At 43.1% G+C, this 25,936-nt stretch overlaps 2 protein-coding genes across 2 annotated transcripts in view; one reads left to right on the top strand and one right to left on the bottom strand.

The window, feature by feature from the left end:
- Positions 1-20,824, top strand: part of gng12b (guanine nucleotide binding protein (G protein), gamma 12b) — a 36,914-nt gene extending 16,090 nt beyond the window's left edge. Inside the window, exons 2-3 of the mRNA XM_080769561.1 lie at positions 17,807-17,916; positions 18,009-20,824. Coding sequence (XP_080625687.1) covers positions 17,824-17,916; positions 18,009-18,134 — 219 coding nt within the window. The 5' untranslated portion in view covers positions 17,807-17,823 and the 3' untranslated portion in view covers positions 18,135-20,824. The remainder of the gene's footprint in view (positions 1-17,806; positions 17,917-18,008) is intronic.
- A 2,753-nt stretch (positions 20,825-23,577) lies between these two features.
- Positions 23,578-25,924, bottom strand: gadd45ab (growth arrest and DNA-damage-inducible, alpha, b). Its single transcript, XM_080769969.1, has 4 exons — positions 25,732-25,924; positions 25,210-25,311; positions 24,830-25,043; positions 23,578-24,383 (listed from the first exon to the last, which is right to left on the bottom strand). Exons 1-4 carry the CDS (start codon positions 25,779-25,781, stop codon positions 24,270-24,272), a joined length of 480 nt encoding a protein of 159 aa, XP_080626095.1. The 5' UTR covers positions 25,782-25,924; the 3' UTR covers positions 23,578-24,269.
- Positions 25,925-25,936: the final 12 nt, after the last annotated feature.

The following is a 25,936-nucleotide window of genomic DNA, read 5'->3' as shown; positions in this document are numbered from 1 at the left end:
CAGAAAACGTGTGTTAAGTAAAATATCGGCACTTTTCCACAAGAAAAAGCTGGAATGGGAACAGTCGATGTTTGGGAAGCACAAATGTATGGGACAGGTGTGTTGCGATTGGTGTGAGGTAATTGATCACACTATATATTTATAATCGCTGATAAATAATCATTATACTTTATAAGCTTAATCATAACACATTATATACTTTATTATAATGGCTTATAATACTTCATCACTTGCTATGTATTCCATGTTTATAACGCATTATAGAAATTCTTATAAGACAATATAATTTTCTCATAAACATTTATAATTATATATATACTTAATACTTAATAATAATAAATAATGATAACCTTTATCATAACACATAAAGTGTATTATACTGACTTATTAATGTCAAGTATTATAATACCTAAACTAAGGGGGGGGGGGGGTTCCAGACCCACAGGAACGCACCCACACTAGTGCAAATAGACACTCATGCTTTCTAAGTGATTTGGATGAACAAAATGAATGAATATCAACATCCTAATGCTGTCCAATAATTAGTCTAGATAAGGAGGGGGGTGAAATTATGACTGTCAAAATATGACTGCTCAGTCAAAAAACACTTTGTGTTTGAAATAGACACTCATGTTTTCTAAGGTGTGATTTGGGGCCCTAAGGATGAATACAAAATCGATATCAATATCTTAAAGAAGAATTTCTTCCTAACCGTTTTTCTTTTACAAAAAACATATAGGGCGCTGGTCCGGGGTGGAGTCTAACGTCAGCACACGTAGAACAGGAAGAGTGCAGCAACAACACTGTAATGTAAACGAAGTCCACACCCACAACACCAGAGGGAGTGCAACAAACCATGTACAACCCAGATTCGGCACAAACAAGGGACTAAATTATTTTCGCTCCTATGCCACCAAAATGTGGAACGCCCTACCAACAGTCATTAAGACATGTGAATCCCTTGACTCCTTCAAAACCGCTCTCAAAGGGCACCTACGGATGGCTGCAATTCGAAACTGGCCTTTGTAAATCCGCTAATGGATACGTGTCTTCATATACAGTAAGAAAACAGCTTGTGCGAAACTCTCCTTTAATACTGTCCAATACTTTGATACGGAGGGGGGTGAAATTATGAGCAGTATGGGTTAGCGCCCCAGCCTGTGTCCTCCGTGAGGAGGAAGCCCAACAAACCCTTGGTGAGGCCTTTAGGAGGGCCATTCAAGCCGCAAGCGGAGCCTGCAGCACCACCTTCTCAATCGGGTGGAGTCTGCGGAACCATTGCGGCTTAGGAATCCACAACTCTTGAATGAAGTGTCCGGTGCTGGGACTCTGGTGCAACGCACAGGTCCTGGGTCTGGTGAGAGCAGGAGTGGACCTGGTGAGACGTAGGAGGGGCCCGGACAGGAGTCAACCCACAGAGCCTAGTCCTTCCATGCGCCAGAAGCGTACCTCCCAGCCCTGGCAGAGTAGTTCTGGAGTAGTTCCAACGGATTGTGTGGCCCTGTCTTTCCCTAATGGGACTGATCGAGGGGGTGGGTCGAGTGCCAGGTGCATCCATGCAATGTTTTTTGTTATAGTTATAGTCATTATAATAAAGTTTATAATGTGTTATGATTAAGGTTATAATGTGTTATGATTAAGGTTATAAAGTATTATGATTATTTGTGCTTATAAATATACTAATATACTAATATACATGGTTATGAGAAGATTATAATGTCTTATAAGTGTGTTCATAATGCGTTATAAACATGAGATGCATAGCAAGTGTCTACAGGTTTAAATGCCGATGAGGTCAGTCTTCTAATTGTGCGCGGATAGGACCGATCTATGGCTGTGGATTTGGAATACATGCAATGTATTTGTCTGTACTCGTGCTCCAGTCCGGACATGAATGTGAATGTGTGAATGGGAAATGGGAAGTGCCTCAAAAAGTTAATGTAAAGCCCTGTGTCCATGCGGATGTACGTGTGTCTGAGTGCACTTTATGTTTATCTGTGGGTGCAGGTGTGTGAGAAAGACTGCTTGTTTTCCCTTGACATGCACAACCACTTTATCTATCTGTACATTTAAAAAAATATCTGTGCACATTATTTTATCTGTGCACAACATTCTGTAGTCCACTGGGAGATACCTCTGCCACGTGTCTGTGAGAGGAGGTTTCCAGCCAGACTTGGAGTCATCTTCGGTGTGGGAGTCCAGTCGTTCAGGGAATGTTGGCTTTCGCTGAACAGACACTCAACTAAAGAACGGCAAGTGGCGAGAAGCTGAAAGTGGCGAGAAGCTGAAAGTGTGGCTCTGCCCGGAAAAAATGTGCCTAGCCGCTAGTTACATGCTTGGAATTCTTGTTCTAAACAGCCTTTTCTGTTGCCTTTTGAGTTCTCTCTCTTTTTTTTAGTCCGTCTGCAGTCTTTTTTCTCTGCCAGACAGGGGAAAAGGAAATATTTGCACAGGCCAGAAATAAGTTAGTTTTAATTGCATTGCTTAGCGAGTGCAGTTGGTGGTCTGCAGTGCTGTAAAAATGTGCCTTTGATTGATGTTCATTAGGGGAGGAACAGGGCGGTATTCTGCTCAGCATTGCAGCCGCGTTCCATTGGAGTTACACTGTTCTCCAAACAAACCGCTGCAACCGACCCTCAAATACCTTCCCTGTGAGATCCTGGTAGATGCTTTCAATGAATACAGCATTATAACGTTCCAAAATGCCCACCATTTGAAAAGGACTTGTTTGACCTCTCTGCTGTGCGGTTTGAATAGCATTCGCAGTCTGCTAACCTGGGTCAGGTAGGGGAATTGGTCTTGGGATGTTGAATGGCTTATTAATTTCCTTCTGGGAGATTAGCAGGGTTAACAATACCATGCCATGCCATGCAATGGGATCTCTGGCCCTTTGTTTCTGTTCTGCTCACCGATCATATTCACATCTCTCAGGTGAATGATTTACTGTAGCTCGACAATGTGAGCTTTTCGAGGAACTGAGCTGTTAAGCATTCCCTCTTCCTGGTTGGTAAGCTAGCAGCAAGTTTAAACAAACATACAGCAGTCACTGGATGTCCCTGTGCACGGAGCTTATAGGATGCATGCATGTGCAGGCCTGTGTTTGGATCACCATAGGAATATATCTGCTTTCTTTCCATATCAAGGGCCATTGCCCCCAACCGTGCACTACCTAGAGATTCTGCAGATTTTCTGCTTTCTACTTTATTGTTTATGTGCTCTAGTTCTAATTTGTTCTTTTTCAACTGACAGTACAAATGCACACCATGTGTTGTGCAGCTGAGTGTCCTGTTTGAATGTCTGTATTTATATGGATCTGCATCTGATCTGACAGGAAAGAACTCCTCAAGACCTGTACACATGTTTTTGTCGCACCTCATTAGAGTGGGAGTCAATTACTCTGCACCACAGCCTACAGTGAAGGACATATACCACAGGCTCGTGCGCACGCGCACACACACACACACGCGCACACGCACGCACACACACACACACACACACACACGTCACACACACACACACACACACACACACACACACACACACACATTGCTTGTGTAACTCATATTTATCTCAAGGAAATTGAACTTTGCCCAACCGTAGGAACTAAACTTAAGAACTTTCATTTTCATCTTGACACGGTTCTGTTCCAAGAAATGAGCCGGAAATCACATGGCATGCATCCATAACAGGACATTCCAGAGATTATCCTGCTGTATATTTACTACTCAGTTCAATCTCTCTTTTTGTGAAAATCATGAAGCAAAGACCCAACATTTAGTTACAGACAGGCCTTAATGGGACATGAATGCATTAAAGATTTGTATTGATGGGACATGAACCTACACAAATCAAGAGGAAGAGAGGGTGGAGATGGACAGGGAGAGATCCAGTTTGTTCACACCATGCAAAAGTGTGAAAATCCACCAAAACAAGTATTTTATTATTATAGTAGTAGTAGTAGTAGTAGTAGCTAGTAATAGTAGGAGGAGGAATTGTTATTGTTCATGATGATGATGATGATGATGATGTTGATTTGTCATGAATGCACGGTGAAATATAGTGCAGCTGCATTGCACGGGCTGGGAGTCCAACCCAGTTGTAGCTGAGAATAGTATTCCCACCAAGCACAGTGGCCTTTAGACAACTGAGGCACAGGCAGTAAGGCACACACCCCGAGATAGTTATATAATATTAGTATAAGATGGATTCTGCATGTCAATCTTGTCAGCTTAAATGCTGGAATGAAAGGCAGCATTCACAGACTGAAGGCCAGTAGGTCACAGCCTTCCTAAATGAAGACATTGCAAATTTGCACCTTGTGTGCACTGCATGACCCTCATGCCTGTCTGGAATGGGTGGATGGTTGGGATGCTTTTTTACATTTCCCGAGATGGTGTTTGTGTCACTGTGCTGTATCTCTCAGCTCAATGTCCATGCTACGTGTTTGCAGTGCACTGCTCCTGAGAGCAGAGAGGAGCTCTTGCGCTGTAGTTGGAGGCATTGGGCCGAAGTGCAGATTACTGACGCAGTGTCACGGTCAGCTGGCTTCCTGGCAGCAAGGAGATGTCACTGAAATCTGAGCTCCTTCCTCCCCTAAAAGGACATTCTTTGGATGAGGTATCCACCCTGAGTGGCTCTAAAGTCTGCCCCCCCACCCCCCCCACCAAGAACATTACATACTGTAGCACACACTTGCCTCTGGGAAGTTCCAAGTCTAGATAAAGGAGAAAAAGCAGGGTTTCATTTTCACCTTTATGCTCCTCTCTGTCTTTAGTCAGTAAGGAAGTAAAGTAAATCAGGTTGCAAACATTTCATCCCGCCAACATGGGCCCTCACTCACTGTAAATTGAAAGGGGGTGTAAGTGATTTTTGTTGTTAAAAAGTTAAACCTCTATATTGTTAGTGTTTGCTCAGTAACAGTGGTGGTCTCCCCATCACTTCAGCTCTCTAGTAAAAAGGAAATACAATTTCAGTTCAGGATATATATATATATATATCTGTAAAGATGTTACATCTGCACAGTTGCACACTGTGCGGGCATGATTAGATTATCCTCCATCTGAAACACGTCTTGAAAAGAGACAGTGTTTGTTTTCCAGCTGTTGTTCTGCTCTAGTTTTCTATTCATTACATTGGTGTCTGTGGGGGCTCACAGCTCAGCTCATGGTAAAAAACATGATTTTGTGGCAACTCCACCTGGAAGTTGCAGTTGGTGGTGCTATATGAATACGTACATACAGTACATACTGTATTATGAATAATTTAGAATAATTGATATGGATACGCACAGTGATTACGACGAATCGTTAAAAAAATGTAATGAGACATTTACGCCAGTTTGACGAGGGGAAGAAAAACTGTTTAATGACTGGTTATCTATAAGTGCAGCAATGTAACAGTAAGCAGAATATGTACCTGATCTCATCATGGTAGATAAGATAAAGAACAGGAGGCACCAGAGCATGGATGTGAAACGATGACTAACTGATGAGAAAACTATCTAATGTGTCCCTGCATGTATGTACAAAAAATCATGTTTGCAAATTGCAATGCAAGTGTGTCTGCATATTCATGCATGTTTGCATGCGTGCTTATGTGCATGCATGTTTGCATGCGTGCCTGTATGCATGCATGTATATGTACACACGTCCCAAACTCTTCTCCCTTCTGGCTTCAAAACTGTGGAATGCACTTCCCGTTCACTCCCAATCTTCCGCCGTAGTCTGAAAACCCACCTTTTCAGACTCCATCATGGCCCATAGCACTTACCCTACCCCCTTAGATAGCACTTTTGTAGACTTAGATAGCATTTGATACAGACTTAGCATGTTATGTAGACAGCACTATAATTGCATTGTATGTAGTCATAGCACGTCATAGTACATATGTATAGCATAGTATAGTATATGTATAGTTTCATTATATAGATATTCCACTGTTACGTTCTTAGCTTACGTATGTTTCATGATAAATGCTTTTTATATATGTGTATATATGTCGCTCTGGATTAAGAGCGTCTGCTAAATGCCTAAATTATAAATTGTATGTACGGTCGGTATGCATGTTCTGTTTACTTGTATGTTTGCAAAAGTCTCTATTACAGTGCTACAATTATTAGTGTTGCGTCCATGAATGCTAATGTCTTATCCTTCCTTGCGGCATTGACCCTCATGTTTGACGCGATCGTGCTTTCACTGCACCTGAAAGTCTTCCCATGGAATGGATGGATGGTGGGTTGCTCTCAACGTGGTTAATAAAAGGACCGGTTGCTATAAAAAAACTCATCACTACCATTGGCACTGCTATTGTTCATATAATGAAGTAATTCACAAGTCATTATACAGGGCTAATGGCTATAAAGCTTAAAAAACAAGAAAGGGTCTAATAATGGTCATGTGGTCATGTCAATGATGTCATGTTGTCGCTGTGACTTCATATTGACTTCCAAATATGGAATTATTTGCCTCTCCATTGTCTTGTGAAAATTATTCGGGAATTAATTTCCTTGTGCAAAGAAATTTGGCGCTCAGTGCAATGGTTTGCGAGATTAGCCGCTGACACACACACACACACACACACACACACACACACACACACACACACACACACACACACACACACACACACACACACACACACAGACATTCAGACACAAAGGCAGACAGACCCTCTTGTAGACGGCTCAGCCCATACAGCAGGAGCCATGGCGTAAAAAGCTTTGTGTACATTACACAACATTACTAATGTTTGGTAAGAACCAGGACTGTGTGTCTGGAGGTAAATAGGGAAAAGGTTGCACTTTGTGGTAGTAACTTTGAAGAGATTGTGCAGGAATCTTAACTTTGCATGGGACCTTATGGCTGGGATGACGCCAAATATAGTTATCTTCTATCTTTTAGGCAGTTGACTGTGTGCATTAAGCATGTGAGCCTCCTGGATTGATACTGTTCACTCAGTTCACCCCACCCCATCCTGTGGTTCTATTGCAATCGGACATTCCTGGCTCTGAAAGATGCACATGAACACAAACTGCTTGCTGCATGTTTCACGCTGCAGGATGGGCTTGAAGAGCTAATCCCAGTTAATACAGGAAACTGTTGCGTGTACTACGTGTGGTCCAGTACATGTCATTCCCAGACAGTCATTGTCATTCAGCCCTTTTTACATGGCATGCATTCTCTCATCGCTAGAAAAAGAAAATAACTCATTTGGATTTGCTGAGAATTTCACTGCTCAGCAAGACGGACCAATTTTCATAATGGGATAGTTATACTGTCGGTTATTGTAGGGAATGACAGGGTGGTGCATTTGGCTGCGGGTAAGCGCTGGATTATTGCAACAATGAGAGCTGTGAGTTAGTTGTTTGGCGCTATGTGAGAGGCAGGCTAAAGGTAGTCTGTGAGAATGAGGGGCTGTGGGTTTGCTGAATTCCTATCCAGTGAGCTGAGCCGTGGCTTCTGTCTAGACAAAGCTCAGTTGTCGGGGAGACCCAGGCAGAGCCAGGACTGCTCCAGGCACCAGGAAGTATTGGTGGGGAGAGGGGACTTTTTTCTCTCTCTCCTCTCTATCTCTATCTCTCTCTCTTTCTGCTAACTTCTCGTTCCTTGGGGGATTTAAACAAATGGGGTCAACTGCTAGATTTTTTTTCCTTCTTCCTTTTTTTCCTGTGGTGGGAGTTTTTCTCCCATGATAGGGTGGAGACAGCTTGGTGCATTTTGTAGCAGTGGAGCAAAAGATCTCCACTTCTTGCTTTCAAGTCTCCCACTCGACAGGAAATATAGTAGGCTGTCTGACCCGCCTTGCACAGTAAGCATTTATCAGAATGTCTGCAGCACTCTGCAACCTTTTCTTTCTTTTTCTTTTTTTGGACTGGCTCCATCAGCAAACCACGACCACACTCGACACACATGTATTCATGGGTGCTTTGGGGACACATTTAGGCAGAGCTGCAGACACAGACACACAGTCATACATACTCTCTCTCTCTCTCTCTCTCTCTCTCTCTCTCTCTCTCTCTCTCTCTCTGATGAGCCATTGTTTGTCGCAGTTGTCAAGACGTTCAACTTTCGACCTCTTGACACCAGAGTGCATAGATTAAGTTGAACAAAATTGATTAAACAATAAGCCCTTGGGCAAGAGGAGCCAGCTTGCCAAGGCTGCTGTTGTCTTTAGCTGGACTGCATGCACCAGATAAGGCACAGACAGGCGGCAGGGCTGCTCACAGTGTGGCGGCTCAGGCAGGACGACAGGGTTGACTGAGGGTTCATTAACTGTTGCATTCAGCCGTAGCCCTCGGGGCTCTCTGCTGTCTGAGCCCATTGCCTGCCGCCTCATTTTGGGACGGTGATGAGGTGTAGTTCATGTGTGCTTTTCGCGTGCTTAAGATGAGGGTCAGAGACAGATGTCAGTTAAGCACTCAGAGTCGAACACGTCCATGCTCTGAGCGCTTCTCTGTCTCTGTCTTGTACAGTATGCATTGTACAGTGTTCTCTGTTATTAAAGAAAGCTCTTTTAAGAAGAAGGAGAAAAAAAAGATGTTAAGAGATCTGGCAAGTGTTGCGTGCAGAGCTGTTTTTATTGCACGCTTTCAAAGTGAACTGCTCTGCATGCAGTGGGACTGCAGCAGGACAGACAGCCCCCACCCACCACACCCCTTCCTCTGAAGCTTCATTTAGCCGTAAATAGCCGAAAATAGCAGATCTACAAGCTCACAGTGCAGCGCAATGCGGCGCGTTATATGAGCTTATGGGTCTGCTATTTTCAGCGTACCACACCGTCATATGACGAAGCATAGCATGTGAGCATTTGTGAGCACTATTAATAGAAGCAGCTGCAGCTGGTGGGATGTTTCATTGCATCTGGCCATTCTTTTTATTTTTTATTTATTTTGTGCTACATGCACAGTTTGCACACTGTATCTTTCTCTTGCCCCCTTCACTTTTTTTTACTTTTTTTTATTCTATTCTCTTTTGTTTTTCTCCCTCTGTCAAATCAAAGCGAGCTCACAGAATGCCAAATGGCAGCAGTTTCTGGACAACAATCAAAGGAGAGCCGCATAAGGGAATGTGAGCACATGCTTGATGCATGATGATGATGATGATGATGGTGTGTGGTAGTGTAGTATAGCAGTCGGACTGTAAAATCCTTAGTGTTCTTTTAACTCTGGAGAGTGTAAGAAGTACACTGTCAGAGTTCGGTGAAAACTGAGAATTTTACTGTGCAGCACCTGGTTTTGGGGGCTTTTTTTTTTACTCGTCATTCTTCCACTGACTTCCTATGGGACATGAAAGGGGGTAGCAGCCTAGACTTCAAAGAGAACTTTAATCCATGGACGTTAGCAACTGTACGGTACATCTTGGTGTGTGTGTGTGTGTGTGTGTGTGTGTGTGTGTGTGTGTGTGTGTGTGTGTGTGTGTGTGTGTGTGTGTGTGTGTGTGTGTGTGTGTGTGTGTGTGTGTGTGTGTGTGTGTGTGTGTGTGTGTGTGTGTGTGTGTGTGTGTGTGTGTGTGTGTGTGTGTGTGTGTGTGTGTGTGTGTGTGTGTGTGTGTGTGTGTGCGTGCGTGCGTGCGTGCGTCTGCATGCGTGCATGCGTGCGACACAGAGAGAGAAAGCGCATACATTAACTAATTTCTCTGGAAATCAAAGGGATATTACTCACAGAGAGCTTTGAAGTTTTACTGAGGCACTGTATGCAACATGTGACGTGACTGAATGAACACACAGAATCACGTGCACGCGCGCACACACACACACACACACACACACACACACACACACACACACACACACACACAAAGCAAACCTGTTTGCACAAAGGGCCCAGGTGGGAAAAGAGGGGACCGGTTGACAGACAAGAAACCGGTGTTAAAATCAATTGTCCCGTGAGTGACCCCACCATGGGCGAGAAGGTGTTGCGTTGCGTGTCTGTACAGTGCTGAGGGGAAAGGCTCCAGGCCGCGCCTCTGTGGAGTCTCGACAGAAACTCCCAAACTCTGACTCAATAGCTTGGAAGCTTCCAAACCCTGCTTCAGTCCACAGCGTAAACACGACGCCCCTCTGTGTTTCTTTTCATGTCGCCTGCCTTCACACGGCAGGTCCTCCGGGGGCTTATTTGAATAGGGCGCGCGGTGCCTTTGAAAGCATGTCAAGCATCAGAACTGTTAATCGATGATGGACCGGGGATGTTATAGCATTTAGTCATACCGTCGGTCTCCGGGTGAGAGTCGCTCGCTGTTTTTTGTCTCTCTCGTGGTGGGAGGTTTGAGAAAGTCATGGCTCTCTTCTCTTGTACGCGTGGTTGCAGGTTCCTTTTGCTGGGGGCTGGGGGTTATGGCAGGGTTGGGGGGGGGGGGGGTGTGTAAACTCATATGTTTGATATTTATGTTTGCTAAGAATATAACAATTCCATAAAACCTTTATGTTAACCACAGTATCCTTGTTGTCCTTATTTGTCACTCCCAAAAAACTAATAAATCACATCCGTGTGAGGTAAGTGGTGCAACTCCGTGTGGGGGGTTCCCGGAACTTCCAGACCCGCAGAAGCCCGGTTCTGGCGAGCCACCCCGCCTTCCGAAACGGTCGAGAAATGACAGCGTTACCGTGTGGGGGTCCTCGGGGGTCCCTGTAACATCCAGACCCTCAGGAACGCGCCCAGGGGGCCGGGCCGGTTCCAGCGAGCTGCCCCGCGTCCGAAACGGTTGAGAAATAACAGTTACCATGTGGGTAACTGTACTGTACTGTACTGTACTGTACTGATACACCTGAAATCATCATATATACAGTTAATATGTATGTGTGTGTTAGGCTGCACAACAGTGACACTTGGTTTTCAAAACCAACTAAATGCTATTTTCGTGCTCAGACCCAGGCAGCCAGCCAGCCAGCCAGGCATACACACACAAAGCTACTTAATAAAGTGGTTACACCACTTTAAAAAACTAATTAAGTAATATAAACATTTTTATTATTATATCTTTTTTTAAGCAACAAAAATAAATGTGTAGTGGGAATGTGCATGTATAATTGCACTGAAGTCTCATGAAGTCTCACGATAGACGAGACATGCTTCACGGCTAGAACACAGCAACGGTGTTTCTATGCAGTAAAGTGAAACGCTACACATACTGTTTATACCAAAAACATGGATTTTTGAGCGATGGAAATAAGCGAATTAGCACTCAAACCCATCGGCCAGGCCAGCGGTGCCGGAGATTAGCTGTACATGGACGGACGGACACACACACGGACGGAGTGCAAAACAGCAGATGTACAAGGCAAGCTCACAACAATTCGGGATGCAACTTGTGAGCTTGTAGATCGGCTTTTTTAGCTATTCGGTTTAAGTGCTGAAGAAAATGTCCCCTCCTTTTTTTTCTTTACAAATCGAACCCTGCGAGAAAGTCTGTCTCTCTCCACCTGCACGCCAGACTGGACCCGCACTACTGGGCGGCCTGGCTCCTCAGATAGCATCAGGCATCAGTCTGAGATCAGTGCTCATGAGGGTGCAGTTAAATATGCGCTGTTGTGGTGCCTCCACTCTGCACACAATACCCCCTAAATAGCTGTCCCGAGTGTGGCGCAGTACTGATAGCATGTCTGGCATTGTCACCATGCCTCTCGGTTGTCCGCTAAAGCCAGAGAGCTTATTGTGGAGTCCAGAGTTCCTGGCCCCGGAGAGGACCGGGGAGCCCAGTGCTGTCCTTGTTGCTAAGCAGTTTTGCAGCGCGCGCTAGGGACAGATAATGGAGCTGCTTACTCTCCCATGGCCACGGCAGTTTGGAACCGGTGGGTCAGCTGATAACTGATTGTTTAGCCTTCGCTTCCCAGACAGGTCTGTCTTCAGTGAGTCAAGTCACTGATTAACACCTCGTGAACAAAAACAGCATCCTGGCCTGCTTGTCTGTACGTGTCTGTTATTTTAGATAATACAACTTCTTGTGCCTATATCAGATACTGTGCTTGTGTGTAATAGATATGTGTAATTTCTCTGATTATAGAGGCTGGCGTACGAATGCAAATGTGTGTCTTCTTATGTTATTTAGATAGGAGAGTGTAGAGAAACTAAATTAGAGATAGGGGAGAATGGGGAGATGCTAGATATGACTGGAGTCTGATTCAAACCTTGCATGTGCTCACTGAGTGGCATGTGCTCACTGAGTGGCATGTGCTCACTGAGTGGCATGTGCTCACTCAGTGCAGCCACCAACCAGTTAGCGCTCTACTGGCGAATAACCCCATATCTTGCCACTGTTAACCTGATTGCAGGGGTCATTAGGGGATCCAGTCTAGGCCCTTTATAGGTCAATTTGACCGCTCTCAGTGTTAACCACTTAAAGGAGCACTTATTTTCAACCTTATCTTCTTATAATTGGTCCTCAACTCATGCTCATTATAAGATGGCACCATTTCTGTCTACCCGCTTGGCGTCTCAGATATGGGCTGTGGACAGTTCAGAAACCTGCCTAACAATGACATCATCATTGGTAAATTTAAACATGACTGTAGGACTGTTAGTACGTTGGACCAAACGCATGCACCCGCTTGACACACGTGAGCTTGTGGATCCGTACTTTTTGAAAATAAATGTAATTACCGGTACGCAGTGTTGGGCAGTAGCTAGCTACAAGTAGCGAAGCTACATAGCTTACTACATTTATCAGTAGCTTGATGGTAGCTTCACTCCTTTTGAACCAAGTAGCGTTTTTTGTAGTGTAGCTATTTTTAGACCCAAGTAGTGACGTAGCTTTCAACAAAAGCTACAAAGTTACAAATTTACTGTTAAATAAAGTTTTGTGGGGGGAAAAAATCCCTGGAAAGAAATCCATGATTGGTTGGTTTAGATAAGAAGAGTCTGACACAAACAAACAGGCCACCCGCATTCTCTAGTCCAGGTGTTCCCAAACTTTTTTGGACCAGGTACCCCTTTTGGGGTAGATATTTTTCCAGGTACCCCCTCATCCTCGCAACACGGATAACAATATATTTACAACCACAAGCAGTGTTTCCTGCAGGAAAAAGCTTTGGCATGGTGCTGGGCACAGGCCGCAATTTTGATTAATTAATTAATTAATTAGATTAATACATTAAGATTAATTTGTATTATTGCTCTTGTATTGCTATTGGAGACACTGGGGGGACACTGGGCAGGCATTGGGGAGGCACTCGGGGGGACACTGGGGAGGCACTCGGGGGGACACTGTCTAAATGTATACGTCTAAATGTATACAGACGTCTAAATGTAGATGTCTAAATGTAGACGTCTAAATGTGTACGTCTTCTCTTATGGGGGTCCCTGGCATATATTTTCAAATGGGGGTCCACAGGCTATGTAGTGTCAATTTGGGGGTCCTTGACATGAAAAAGTTTGGGAACCACTGCTTTAAACACTTTAGCACTTTATGAACATGAACAAAATAGATGGGTCCCCCCTGGAACTCCCTCAGGTACCCCTGGGGGTCCCCAGACCCCACTTTGGGAACCACTGCTCTAGTCTAAATCCCTGTCTCTCAGCTGGTGCGCAAATGGCTAGGCTGTGGCAATAATAATAATTTTAAAAAAGAACAAAAAATAACTAAAATCGTTCATTTTTTGGAACCATGAACTTTAGTTCAAAATGTTGAATTATGAACTGAATTAGTTCCTTTAAAAAAAATTAACTGTGAACTGAACTATAGTTAATAAAAAAAATAACTTTCCCAACACTGAACACATGAATCAGCCACACGGCAAGGTACATTAATACAAGTAAATGTGAAAAAGTTGACACCAAAAGCCAGACAGAGGGCTTGTTTCCAGTTTGTTTTTTAATAAACAACCAAACTCAGCATTTTTGCCTGCCTATTAGGCTATTTGTTCGGTGGAAACGTGATCATGAAGTTGATAAAAAATATTTTAAAAAAAAGTAGTGTCCATGTAGCTAGCTACTTTTGCCATGTAGCTTATAGTGTAGCTTGCTATATTTATCTGGGGATAGCTTTGTTGTAGTTGAGCTATATTTAATAGAGAGTAACTGGTAGTGTAGCTTACTACATTTTCCAAGTAGCTTGCCCATCACTGCCGGTACGATTTCTTACATTATTTTGAAAACTTGCCCAAAGTATAGGACACCAGGGTTAATGTTAAATTAAGTGTACTACAATGTGTTCATTGGCATTTTGAACTCCTCAGGACCTCCTTCTTGTTACTCGGTGGAAAGCCACCTGTGCTCACACCACGACCACATGAAAGCAACTTCTCTGCGGTAAACCTATGAATATGAATATAACTAACATCAATGGCTGCTCTGTGCTACACACTGTTCACATCAGTAAACACTCACAGCGATAGAGGGTATACTCAACTGCCTGAGCACTAGTGGGATGCAGGCTGGGGACACTGGCAGGAAGGCTGGTCCAAAATGGTCTTTTAGCTGTGCTTCCTGGAATGAAGGGGGGGGGGGGAGGTACATGAACCCTCAGTAGAGTCTACTGGCTGTAGTTGTAGAGGGTGGTCTGCATCCAGGATTTTTAGGGGTATTTCACACACCACTGACATTTGTCTCTGCAACGGTCCATTGCTTAATTTATGTTCGGGAGACAATTTGTTGCAAGCTTGTAGATCGGATGTTGTGCAACATCCTTGTACGAATGTACGTCAAAGCATAAATTGGGCTTAAAGCGATGTCGTCTCGTTGGCGACTCTTTGTCGTCTGAACTAGGCTTTAAAGCTAGAGGTGGTCGCCAGTGTTGTTTATTTGTAAGGTGAGACGTTTACAAGCCCTCAGAAGTGGTGGTGTTAAATAGTTTTGGGGCGTCCATGTCTGCCATGGCCCCTCCTGCAATGAAGAACAGTGGCTCATTTGAAGAGCCACAGTTTCAAGGCGATGGGGACTCACTGGATTAGACAGCTCCAAGAGAAGTACACATTCAGTGAAGTCTGCAGGTGAGCGACCAAACAGGAGGAAACATGATGCCAGACCAGACCTCACGAGTATGATGTGGCATACCTCAACTGAAGGGCGTCATAGTCGGGAAGTGCATACAACTGCTGGAACCTGCTATTCCTGACAAACAGTTATTCTACATACAAAATAAACAATATTTCTAATTTCAAAGACACCCAGTTTGATAGGATTAGGATTAGGCCATTGACCCCCATTTGATACAATTTGAGACCCCAAAATCCCCATTGTCCGTTTGGTTCCATTTGTACACTCTCTGAGTTACAGACCCCTGCCTAAGGGTCCATTTGGTTCCTCATTTAGCTGGGGACCCCCTGGAACCCCCCCAAGGACCCCTGGGGTCCCCGGACCCTAAATTGAGAACCACTGACCTAGAAACCAGAATTAGTTTTCATTTCAAGTTCCCTTCCTCTACCGTACTGTACCATTTCAATTCATTGTCTCCACCAGGCCGAAGCCATGGGAGAGAGTATGTTTTTCTCTGCCACCATGAGGGAGACTTTTGTAAAAAAAAATATATATTACTTTTTATATTCTGTCCCAAACTCCCGCAAATCGGTACACAGCATCTCTACAGTCTTGTGATCATGACGGATTTCTCAGATATTTCATATTCCATCTGGCTAACGTTGGCTTCCAAAGTATACAGGATTGACCTGTTTCGAACAAAAAGCCTAAATTATGAACACAGCGTGCAATGAGATTTTTCCACACACTTTCCTACTAGGCTGAGGAATAAATTCCACCCTTTTCACATTAGCCTATTATAGCGCCACCAACAGGTGGATTTTTGCTAAACAAATTGTTTTAACAAAATGCCTCAAATCATGAATTTGAACGTTCAATTGCCATCAAAGGTGTAAGAAGAAATGGCACCCTTTAACATTGGCCTATTATGGCCACCAGGAGGCCACAATAACCTGACCTGGCCTGGTGGAGACCTGTGCAGGAGGAGCACGTTTGCTTTGAACGGCATTCCAGTGCATGCATTTTATTGTAAAGAATGTGCTACAAATATTAAATTCTTCAACTGTGTTCAAGTGTTCATTTCACTTCATTGTATTGTCTCCCTCAACTTTTGACTAAGTTCCGGCAAGTTTGTGACATCAAAATTAAATCCCTCTTTAGATCAATGATAAACATTTTGTCATAGAGTCCACCAGATCACTTGCCCTTTTGCATCTTTCAAAAGGGTAAAGGACAACGGCATGGAACACTATTAAACCAAACTTTACTATTCATATACACCGTTGTCACACTCTCGGGTCATGATTAGAGGCTGCAAGGCCCAGTAATAGCCTTGTAAAACATGAAACACTTAGCGCTGAGGTTGTCAAGACAATATTCTCTGTAGGAATGTCGCCTCCTCACAGATCGTTGCACTTCAAGTGCCTCCTCCCAGACTCGTAGAGGAATAGTTGCTGGCGTCACGCAGTGGCACTGTCCACGTCAGGGTGGGTGAGGACGATCCCTTCTCTGACGCAACCAGTGGATTACATTTCCCTTCCTGTGTCCACTCGTTAAGGTGGGCTACTGTTGCGTAGGGGACGGAGACTTGAGGTGCCTTGAAGTAGATTTGTCCCATCATTCCCATGAGTGCACAACCACATGCAAGAGTTAGATTGCGTATGGGTGGACGTCTGTCCATGTTCAGGATGACTGTGAGGACATTGTCCCTTGTCAGTAATGTGTAATCATTTCACCAGATTCCAGAAGTCATGCAGTCCGAATGTAAGGCCTTTGGTTACAACATGGCTTTTGTGTTGCTCCGGTGGTCATACAGGGGTGCCTCTTCTGCGGCACTCTGCCGGGTTCTATTTTTAAAGCAGCCGCACCATATTTAATCATTTATACTTCAGAGGGGAACGGGCGATGCTGCTTCCTGTGGAGGAAGCGGAAAGGAGTGGGTGGGCGGATTAGAGAGATGTATATGCTCTCGTCTCCTCTCTGTGCTGTGGAGCCTCGCTGTCCTCGTTTCATCCCTCTTGCATTTCACCCCCCCTCAAAGAAAATAAATAAATATAAGAAAAAGCACCATACATGCATGTAAGCGCATGCACATGCACACACACACACACACACACACACACACACACACAAAGGTACATATAATGTGTAGGCCTATTGTGTAATTTTTTATGATATGTTGATGAATTGAATACATAGGACCACAATGGAAACAAAGACCGAAGATTTTGGGGGTTATCATTTAGCCTTATTGTCTTACTGTAACACGTGCTGCAACATGTTACAGATCAATAGTTGTTGCTCACACAGATGTGGGGAGATCGCAACACTGCCACAGGGACATCATTTTCTTCTCAGCATCTGTGTTTCCTGTCCTGCAAGAAGCCCCCCCCCCCCCACACACACACACACACACACACTTTTGCCTGTTGTCTTGTTGGAGCAAGTGATGCAAACCTTCCTGTCCTGAAAGTGTGTGTTGTGAAACAGGAGTCTGTTATGTGATTGGGCCATAGTAGCCCCTTCTCTATTACGTAGGTTGGTGTACTTCCAGATGAAACCAACTGTCACTTTTGAGAAGTTGCGTAGCTGTGGACAATAGTGCAATAACATCTGCTGGACTCTGGGTTTGCCATTTACTGTGCCTCTTTTAGATTTACCGTAAAATTGTGCAAAACGTATTCCTGCAGGGAAAACAATTGTCAGGCCAGTGCTCATACAGTTACACCACACACTTTCAGAAAATAAATCTCTCTCTCTCTCTCCCTCTCTCCTCATCTGTTGGGTCAACTTTTCCATCTATGTTGCAGCAGTGTTGCACACACAATCACCCATTGCCTCCCAAACCCTAATCCACTAAGTAATGTGCACTTAATTATGTGCTTGCTTATTGGAACACAGGTTTGCAAAGGCGTGAAATGTCATCGAAGATGCAGAACTCCAACAGCATAGCCCAGGCCAGGAGGACAGTTCAGCAGCTGAGAATAGAGGCCAGCATCGAGAGGATAAAGGTACCAGTCCGCTTACTCTCGCTCATTCTCAACACATTCCCAATAAATAAATAAATATAAATAAATAAATGAATGGATTGACTCGTTCACAGGTGTCCAAGGCTTCCTCAGACCTGATGCACTATTGTGGAGAGCACGCCAAGTACGACCCACTACTTATGGGCATACCTGCCTCGGAAAACCCTTTCAAAGACAAAAAGCCATGTGCTATATTGTAGTAGAACATCTGAACTCGTGCTATTGTTTTTTTTTGTTTCATTTTTTTCATAGGGAAGAAAGTGATAGTTTTATTGAACACAACTTGCCTTAAGGCCAATTCCAGCTCTACCTTTTACAGTTACCCAATGAGGTTTCACAACCTTTGCAGTTTGATAAGGAACGTATTCTGTATCCCTGCCATTCAGTCACATTCCACTTACACCAAAGAGCGCCAGTACAGAAAAGGGAGACGTCAGAAGCTGTTGGCTGGAAACAAAGCTTTAGTTAAAACGGTGGTGAATAAAGGTTAGTGTTGAGGCTGGCTGGTGTCATCTGACGTGGTCTAGAAGGACCTGATGACTCTGCTGAAAAGATCTTTGGTCTGGATGGGGGAGTTCCTGAATCTCTAAGCATCGCAGCAGACGATTAAACAAGACCACTAAATCTTTGGACGAGTCACTGCTAGTCTTTCAGCTTTCACTCGTGTGTTTCTTCAGACCCGCCCAGTTTGTTGTTTTGAAAAGAGTTCATCTGAGTATTTGTGTCACTGATAATGAGCACCCCTCTGTGTAAATTGTGGTAAAGATAACAATCTGCTGTTGTTGGACGGATGGACTAGTAAAACACACGGATGTTACAAGGAGAGATGCTAAGGAGAGAAATGGAAAGGGTAAAGGACAAAGGTCAATGCCAGTGATGTACAGAGTCAGACCCCACCCCCACTGCTGGATTTGTCTTTGTGATCAGTTGCTTTAAAATCTATTATTTTTAAAAGCAAAAGTAAATTATGCATCTCTATTTATATGGAATTGCAATTTGCCATGAAGCTCCAAGGAAAAGTATAGAATTGTGCACTTAGCTGCAGTGTTTTAGGTAGAGTTCTGGCTTTGCAGCTTTGTAAGAAACTTACATGCCATCTTTCTGTCATTGTGTCTGTAGACTGTGGGCTCCGTCTTGCGCCACCCTTATCCCTAAACTTATTTGCCATTTTTTACTATTTTGAAAATAATTTGAATATAGTTCAACTAGCCGATCTACATCTACATGTTGTGAGCATGTAGATCAGCTATTTTTAAAACATGTAAAACATGGCAAATAACGTTTTAATTGTCCTTAACCAGATGAACCCTAGTACAAACATGCCCCTCTTCTGGGCATGTCATACTTTGCAAAAATACATCAACATTCTGCTAATTTTGGGTAAACAGCAAATGGGTAAACATTTGTAAGAAATAGCAGATCTACAAACTCACATCATTGCAATGCATTGTGAGTTTGTGGATTTGCTATCTCCACTATTTGACGTACAATGTAGTAGGGTCCAAGCAATTAAGATCTGTATAACTTTTTTCATATATGACATTTTGAGAAACCAAGCAACAAACAATAGAGGTTGCTTGTTGATGCAAAAGGTCTGTTGGAACTTTTCACAGTTCTATCTACAGTTAGTGTTTCCACTGTAGTAAGCCATTTTCTTATATAATGCATTGTAGTGTGTGTATTTAGTGTATACACAGATGTGGCAAAGTATGCTGACAGCCCCAGTGATGTTTTTCAATCAGGCAGCAAGTGGGTTGATTCTCTTCACAAAGTGTTTCTCAGAACCCAAGTTTTTATTGACTGGCATTGTCATTTATTTTCCTTAGGAATTAATATGTAACAAATTACAATACATAAAATAATCCTCTTGTTATTCTGTAACAGGTGGTAAAATGAAATTGTGCAGATCACGGTATATTCAGATGTGATCCTGTAAATGAAATATGCCTTACATTGATGTAAAAAGACACTTGTTGATAAAGAATAGTACTTTTCTACTAAAAGAGGGCATTAAGGCCAATCTTCTTCTCATTAGATGTGCAATCATGCATATTGTTTCTCTTTGTTCTCTGTGTTTCAGTCTGAACAGTTTTGGGTAATCCTAGATGTACTGTGTCACCTACATGGTATTTTACAATCTGTCTAAACGTGAAGACTGGTATGACCTATATGCTTTATGATTTTGAGAGCGGAAAATATAGCTGAGCATTGCTCGGCTACATTTTCATCTCTCACAATGATTATGTATAGCCGTTACTTTGTTGACGTACTGTTTATGTGTGAAAGGGGAAGTGGCTGCCTGTTGTTGATCTTTATGTATTAGCAGCTGTGTGTTTGTGCTCATGGACAACCAAGCCAACTAATTCAGATGCTTATAGCCAGGCTGGACCTTAATCCTACTTTCACCTCTTTAACTACCTTGTTAGTTGCACTTCTCAAGTGCCATTGGTTAATACTGAGAACAACTAAATACAGGCCCCTTTTGATGAAGGGAGGACATCCATTGACACAGCTATGTTTCTACTGTAAAATGAGTGACTGATGTTAATTGATTTACAACATTAAGATCACCTGTTCCACAAATCTGTGGCATTAGCTTGAAATTCATACAAATCCGGTATGATTGTATTAATGCAACCAAATCTAAACAGTGTTTTTTTTCTTCTGTTTTGTACCTCACATTACTCCACCCTTATGAATTTGATGTTGTTTTGATAGTTGATCTTTGTCAAATAATATAAATGATTTGTGTTTTATATTAGAAAACGTCACTTTGTAATTGATTCCTCGCAAATAATGTGATGTGTATTAAATCTAAGTAGCATTTTGCTATTTAAGCTACCTTTTAACTGTGTTTTGTAGATGTCAATAAATCTATTAAAAAGCAAGACAATTACCTGATTCATAACTATTTTTGTAAGATAAACTAAATCCCACCCACAAACAGACTTGATATGTTACACTGTTATTTGATATTCCTTTGCTCTAATCTGTGATGTTACGTATAATAATAAAAATGTGATTCCTATTTCGTGTTCAATCAAGAAAGAGAAGATCTAAATCTGCAAATGTGGAAGCTTCACGTCTGACAGACAACATCTTAAGTGAATCAGATGTTGACATTTTGGACTCACTGAATATTTAATTCACACTTTATATCAAAACAAATCTGTGCCCATAATAACCCTGGAAAAGTACCTACTGTAGGAGTATAGGCCTGCTATCACTGTGTCTACACATATTCCCACTGTCAGCGGACTAGCTCTATGTGTGATCATCGCAAAGAAGCCTCTCTTGTTTCTCGCTTTGGGAGATGCTCGTTGTTCACACACCACATATCATGTGTCACACCCTGGCTTCCCACGGATCGTGGAATTTGTGGAATACCACAGAGTTTAGAGAAACCTGTTCTTGACAGGAATAGTAGGAATCCTAATCAACTTAGCAATAGAATGTGCATCAACAAAATCACATTAATTATGTTTAGAGATAGATTTACCTGCAACTCAAGTGCAATAGGAGGTCTATCTAAATCAAATGAAAGATGCAGTAAGTCTTCTTACAAAACGTAACTTCTAATTCTATTAGTAATCATTAGTAACGGGTCTCCCTAGCTGTCTCTCCATCTCTTTAGTAAAATAAACTATACAGCAATGATTACTATTAGAATTAGAATAGTTATGTTTTGTTTTAACCAACCAGTTGCAATACCTTTAAGAAACGTTATTTAAATTAGATTTCACTCTGTGACTGGTTCAAGACCTCAGGTCAAAACACTTGATATGCATTTGTTGAATATCATGAAAGCATATTTGGAAAAAACAAGCACAATCCCTGGATTAAGTGGCCATATTCAAGTACATGGCTTTATCGCTCTTGTGTCTGCTCTGGGACATTTATCTTTTTTTTTTAATCATGTGTGTTCCTGTGCCCTGGGGGCAAGGCAGAGCTGTTATGCAACAATCCATGTAACTCTGAGCATCCCTTTCTCTCAATTGGTGTGATGTTACACTCAAAACCAGGTCAGGCCATATTGGTTGGCCCACATTGATGTAATTCTCACACCAGTGCGATGGTGTTTCTGACTGGCTTTGTGGCGATGATGATTGTGTTACCTATCATCTTGGTGGAGAAGCGCCAGGATAACCCAGACTGTATGTGGGACCAGACCAGAGGTTCTTCCTTTGCGTGACAAGATGTTTTTTTGTCAGGTAAAGAGAGCTTCTGTTTAATGATGGGCGTGCTGTTTTATAGGACATTGAGTTTCTCCATGAACACAAACTATTTGGCATCACCTATGTCCTTTTGTTTTGAAGGCCTCTGCTTCTGCTAAGATGCATCTCACACTCTGCACTGAATACCATTTCAGTAGTTTATGTAACATTGTCGTTCAAATTACAAACATCTCAACAAACCTGCAAAGACCTTTGGAGAAACAACCTGCTGTGACTACAGTGTTCTGGACATCATGGCCACAGTCTGGAACGCTCACTCAGGGACCGCAGGGATTGTTGCCAAATCTCTCCAAATTCCAGAGCATACCGGGCTGAAGGAGAGATATGTGTGCCCGACGTAGGTCATACCGTCATAATCACATGCACATGCTGTACCTACGTGCTACCTTCACCCAGTTGCACTCCACACAGCAGACATTAGGCGCTGCCGTATGATGGGACAACAGCATTCCATTGAGGGTGGACTGCATGTGGTGTTGACTCAACTCTTACCCCATCTGTATTCTGCACTCATTGGTTCTATCTGATATCAATATCTCCATCTCTGTTGCTCTTTCAGTGATTTCAGTCACACCGACATCGCTGCAGCTGGTCAGCCCCCCTACTTAACGTTGGCTATTAATGAGGAGTACTGCTATTGTTATGGCTTTGCTGGTCAGGGTTGCGCCCCTATTCATAGGACTATTTTTAGCCATGTGGTTGGAAGTACTGCACAGTGACTGAATAGCCCTGACTCATGCACTCATTGTTTCATGAGCTTCTATTTAGAAAGCTTTGTCCCACCTCACTCCGCAAAAGCACCCACAAGTACTGGTGTCCTCTAAGAGTACTATTAGGCATTTGCCTTTTATTACCTTTCTGCTATTTTTAGTACTGTAAATAGTTAGGTTTAGCCCCTTTTTGTTTGATGATGGTGTAGACGTCATGGTTGATTGCTGGTTACACGGTACATAGTGGGAATTCCTCTCCACAAGATCTAATCTTCAGTCACCTGCAGTGTGGAACTGACTGTGCACGAAGGCCTGTAGTGAATGTATTGTAACACAGCACTATGGACAGTCCTCTAGCATGTTGTAGAATTAGTCAATTAGACAAGAAAAATGAATTTGTTGTAATATAATAAAAGTATTTAGACCTTTAATGTGATATTGCCTTTGTTACCAGGTTCAAGAGAGGCAAGCTACTGAGTAGGCAGGCTGCCTCAATGGGTTCTAGAAATAAGCAGAATAGGTCCATAGTAGCCGAACACGCCAGGACAAAGCCCCACCCTTATGGAACTACAAGTGTTTCATATAGGCTTGTTAGGGCAACAAAATCTGTTGTTCTTCTGTACTGACAGTTTACAGCTGGCAGTGGCATAGAAAGCCCTGCACTGACTACAAATCATTAATTCAATGACACTTAAACATTTCTCTCTTGTTTGTGTATTTGTTTATTTTTGTTCAATGTATGAATAAGGTAGTATTCCATGAACTATGCAAGAATAAATACAATTCATTAAATTAATTATTCAGAATGCAAAACACAATAAAGTTAGTGGACATGTCAATACATTACTCTGGCCTTTTAATAACATGCTAATACTTTCCCTTTTGATTTGAAACAAACGTCTCTTACCACCTTAAATACCATTAAATAAAATCACTTTTGTCTTTGTTTAGATTTGGTCTAATTTAAATAAATTATTCTTCGGCCCGAAAGCCCAGGCTAGTCCAATCCAGTGTATTCCAGTCCTTAAATCTCAGCCCTTGAACAACTGAGGCTCTCTTGTCTGTGTTCCAATCCTGAGCTCACCACCACGTGTGTCTGTCGGCTCACATGGTTCAATATCCTGTGTGGAGGCGTTTTTTCTCGGCAGAGAAAAAGGCATGCTATGGAAATCCTGTAACCCAGATTGCTGAGTCACTCTTCCTTGGCCCGAATATCCACTCTGACTCGAGGAGTCTGTTGAACTTTTTTTCCTTTATCTTATTCCACCCTTCCCATCTCTGCCCTTTATTCTCTGGGGCCCAGCCCGAAGAAGTCCGACGGAGACCTTGCACAGGTTGAGTGTAAGTGATCTTCTTAAATGCACACAATACATTGATAGTTGTTGAAGCATCATCGGTCGGGCAGGTTAATGACCGGCACCCACTGGTCCAGACATCGACTGTCTCTGCAGAACCCGTTGACTTTGCTCAGAGCAGGGTCCTTCCATGGTGAAGACTGGGTGTTCTGAAAACACAAGAAGACAGGAAAAAGATTAACTCTGGGAGTCTGGCTTTATGGAATGCACAGACCTGGACTGGTAATACATTTCGGTGTACATTAATGTTGCTTGAATTCTCTGCAGCAACTGGCATCAGACAGTGAGTACCATGTTGCATGTACATCATCCATTCAGTGGAATCCTTCTAATCTCATGCTCTTATGTAATAATTATTTTTCCTAGAATGTGCCTCTGGGGAGTTGAGCAGTGGGAGCCGTCAGTAATTAGCACTGGGTAGATGCCTACTGGGAACATAAAGGTATCAGACCCACCCTGCTGCAGACTGGCTGTGCCTAAGGCTATAAACAAGAGATTGTAGGAAGGCCCAGACAATTAAAGAACCCTGGGTATGGCCCAAGGGACTGTCGTCTACATGCAGCTCTAACCGTAAGGAGCCATGAGTAATACTTACAGTCACGAGAACACAGTGTAGATCCATGGGCTCCCCTCCGGTTTTCACCCCACCGAGGATCTCTGCCAGACGCCTCATGTTGCTGACTCGCAGGATGTTGATGTCATTCTCACAGCAGAACGCCTGGATCAAGGTGAAATGAATCTGAAGGGCAACATCCTCTTTGTGCTCCTCGTCTGTGGCCAGAAGACACAACACCACATTGTCTGGATCCCTAAAGACAACAAAAAACAAATGTGTTTTAACAGGTTTTATGGAGTATTAATGGAATAAAAGGACCATATTGGGTTCTGTTGTGACTCTTGCATTTCAAGACTGGAGCAGCACGATTGCATTCATTTATTTATTAAAGTAGCTTTATGGGTCGTCTTCTAACTTACGCATTCAGTGACTTTGCTGCCTCGTAGACACCAACAGTGATGCAACCCTGAGGTAATGCAGAGCTGAGGACTTTCTCCAACGCTATGGCCACAGATTCCATCCTGGAAGGACAAGTCACAACAAGCAAATTAATAATTGGAATTTGCCGAAATCAACAGGCAATTATGTTCAGCAACCCTAGTTCCCCTTAGTTAGTTACTAAGGTATGAACATCATTGTTGCGTTGCGTGCAACCAAATTAGCATTTCCCCCACTCTGTTGGTTGGCTGTGTGCCACCCGGGAGTGAATCACATAGCAGAACAGGTTAACTCAGCTGTTTAACAACGTTAAACATACGACACAGTCGACATTGTCGCTTGCCGACAAGAACTGTTTTACAAACGCATAGTTTGGAACAGTTTTGTAGATCCGTTCTCGTCGGACATGCTTTGCAAGCAACACCATGAGGAGACTTCGACGGGAGGTAAAAGTTTGTTCTGCAACTATGCATTAAATCGAAAAACAACTGGACGCAACTCACCTTTCTGAAGAGTTTTCTCCACTAGGTTCTTCAAAAGTCATATTGCACATCCGATCGGACGAGAGAGCTAGAATATCCAGAGACGGCGCGTGTGTCTCGGACGGTCCTGTGATGTGATGTGATATTATCCACACGGTGTGTTCACTTCACTCTCGCTAAGTATCTCTGCACAGTGCACACACTGATCTTTGGTTTCGTGGGAAAC

The sequence above is a fragment of the Protomyctophum bolini genome, assembly GCF_963924005.1.
Source record: "Protomyctophum bolini genome assembly, chromosome: 8".
Lineage (NCBI taxonomy): Eukaryota > Metazoa > Chordata > Actinopteri > Myctophiformes > Myctophidae > Protomyctophum > Protomyctophum bolini.
Note: the sequence above shows the minus strand (reverse complement) of the source record. Positions and strands in the feature narration are given on the sequence as shown.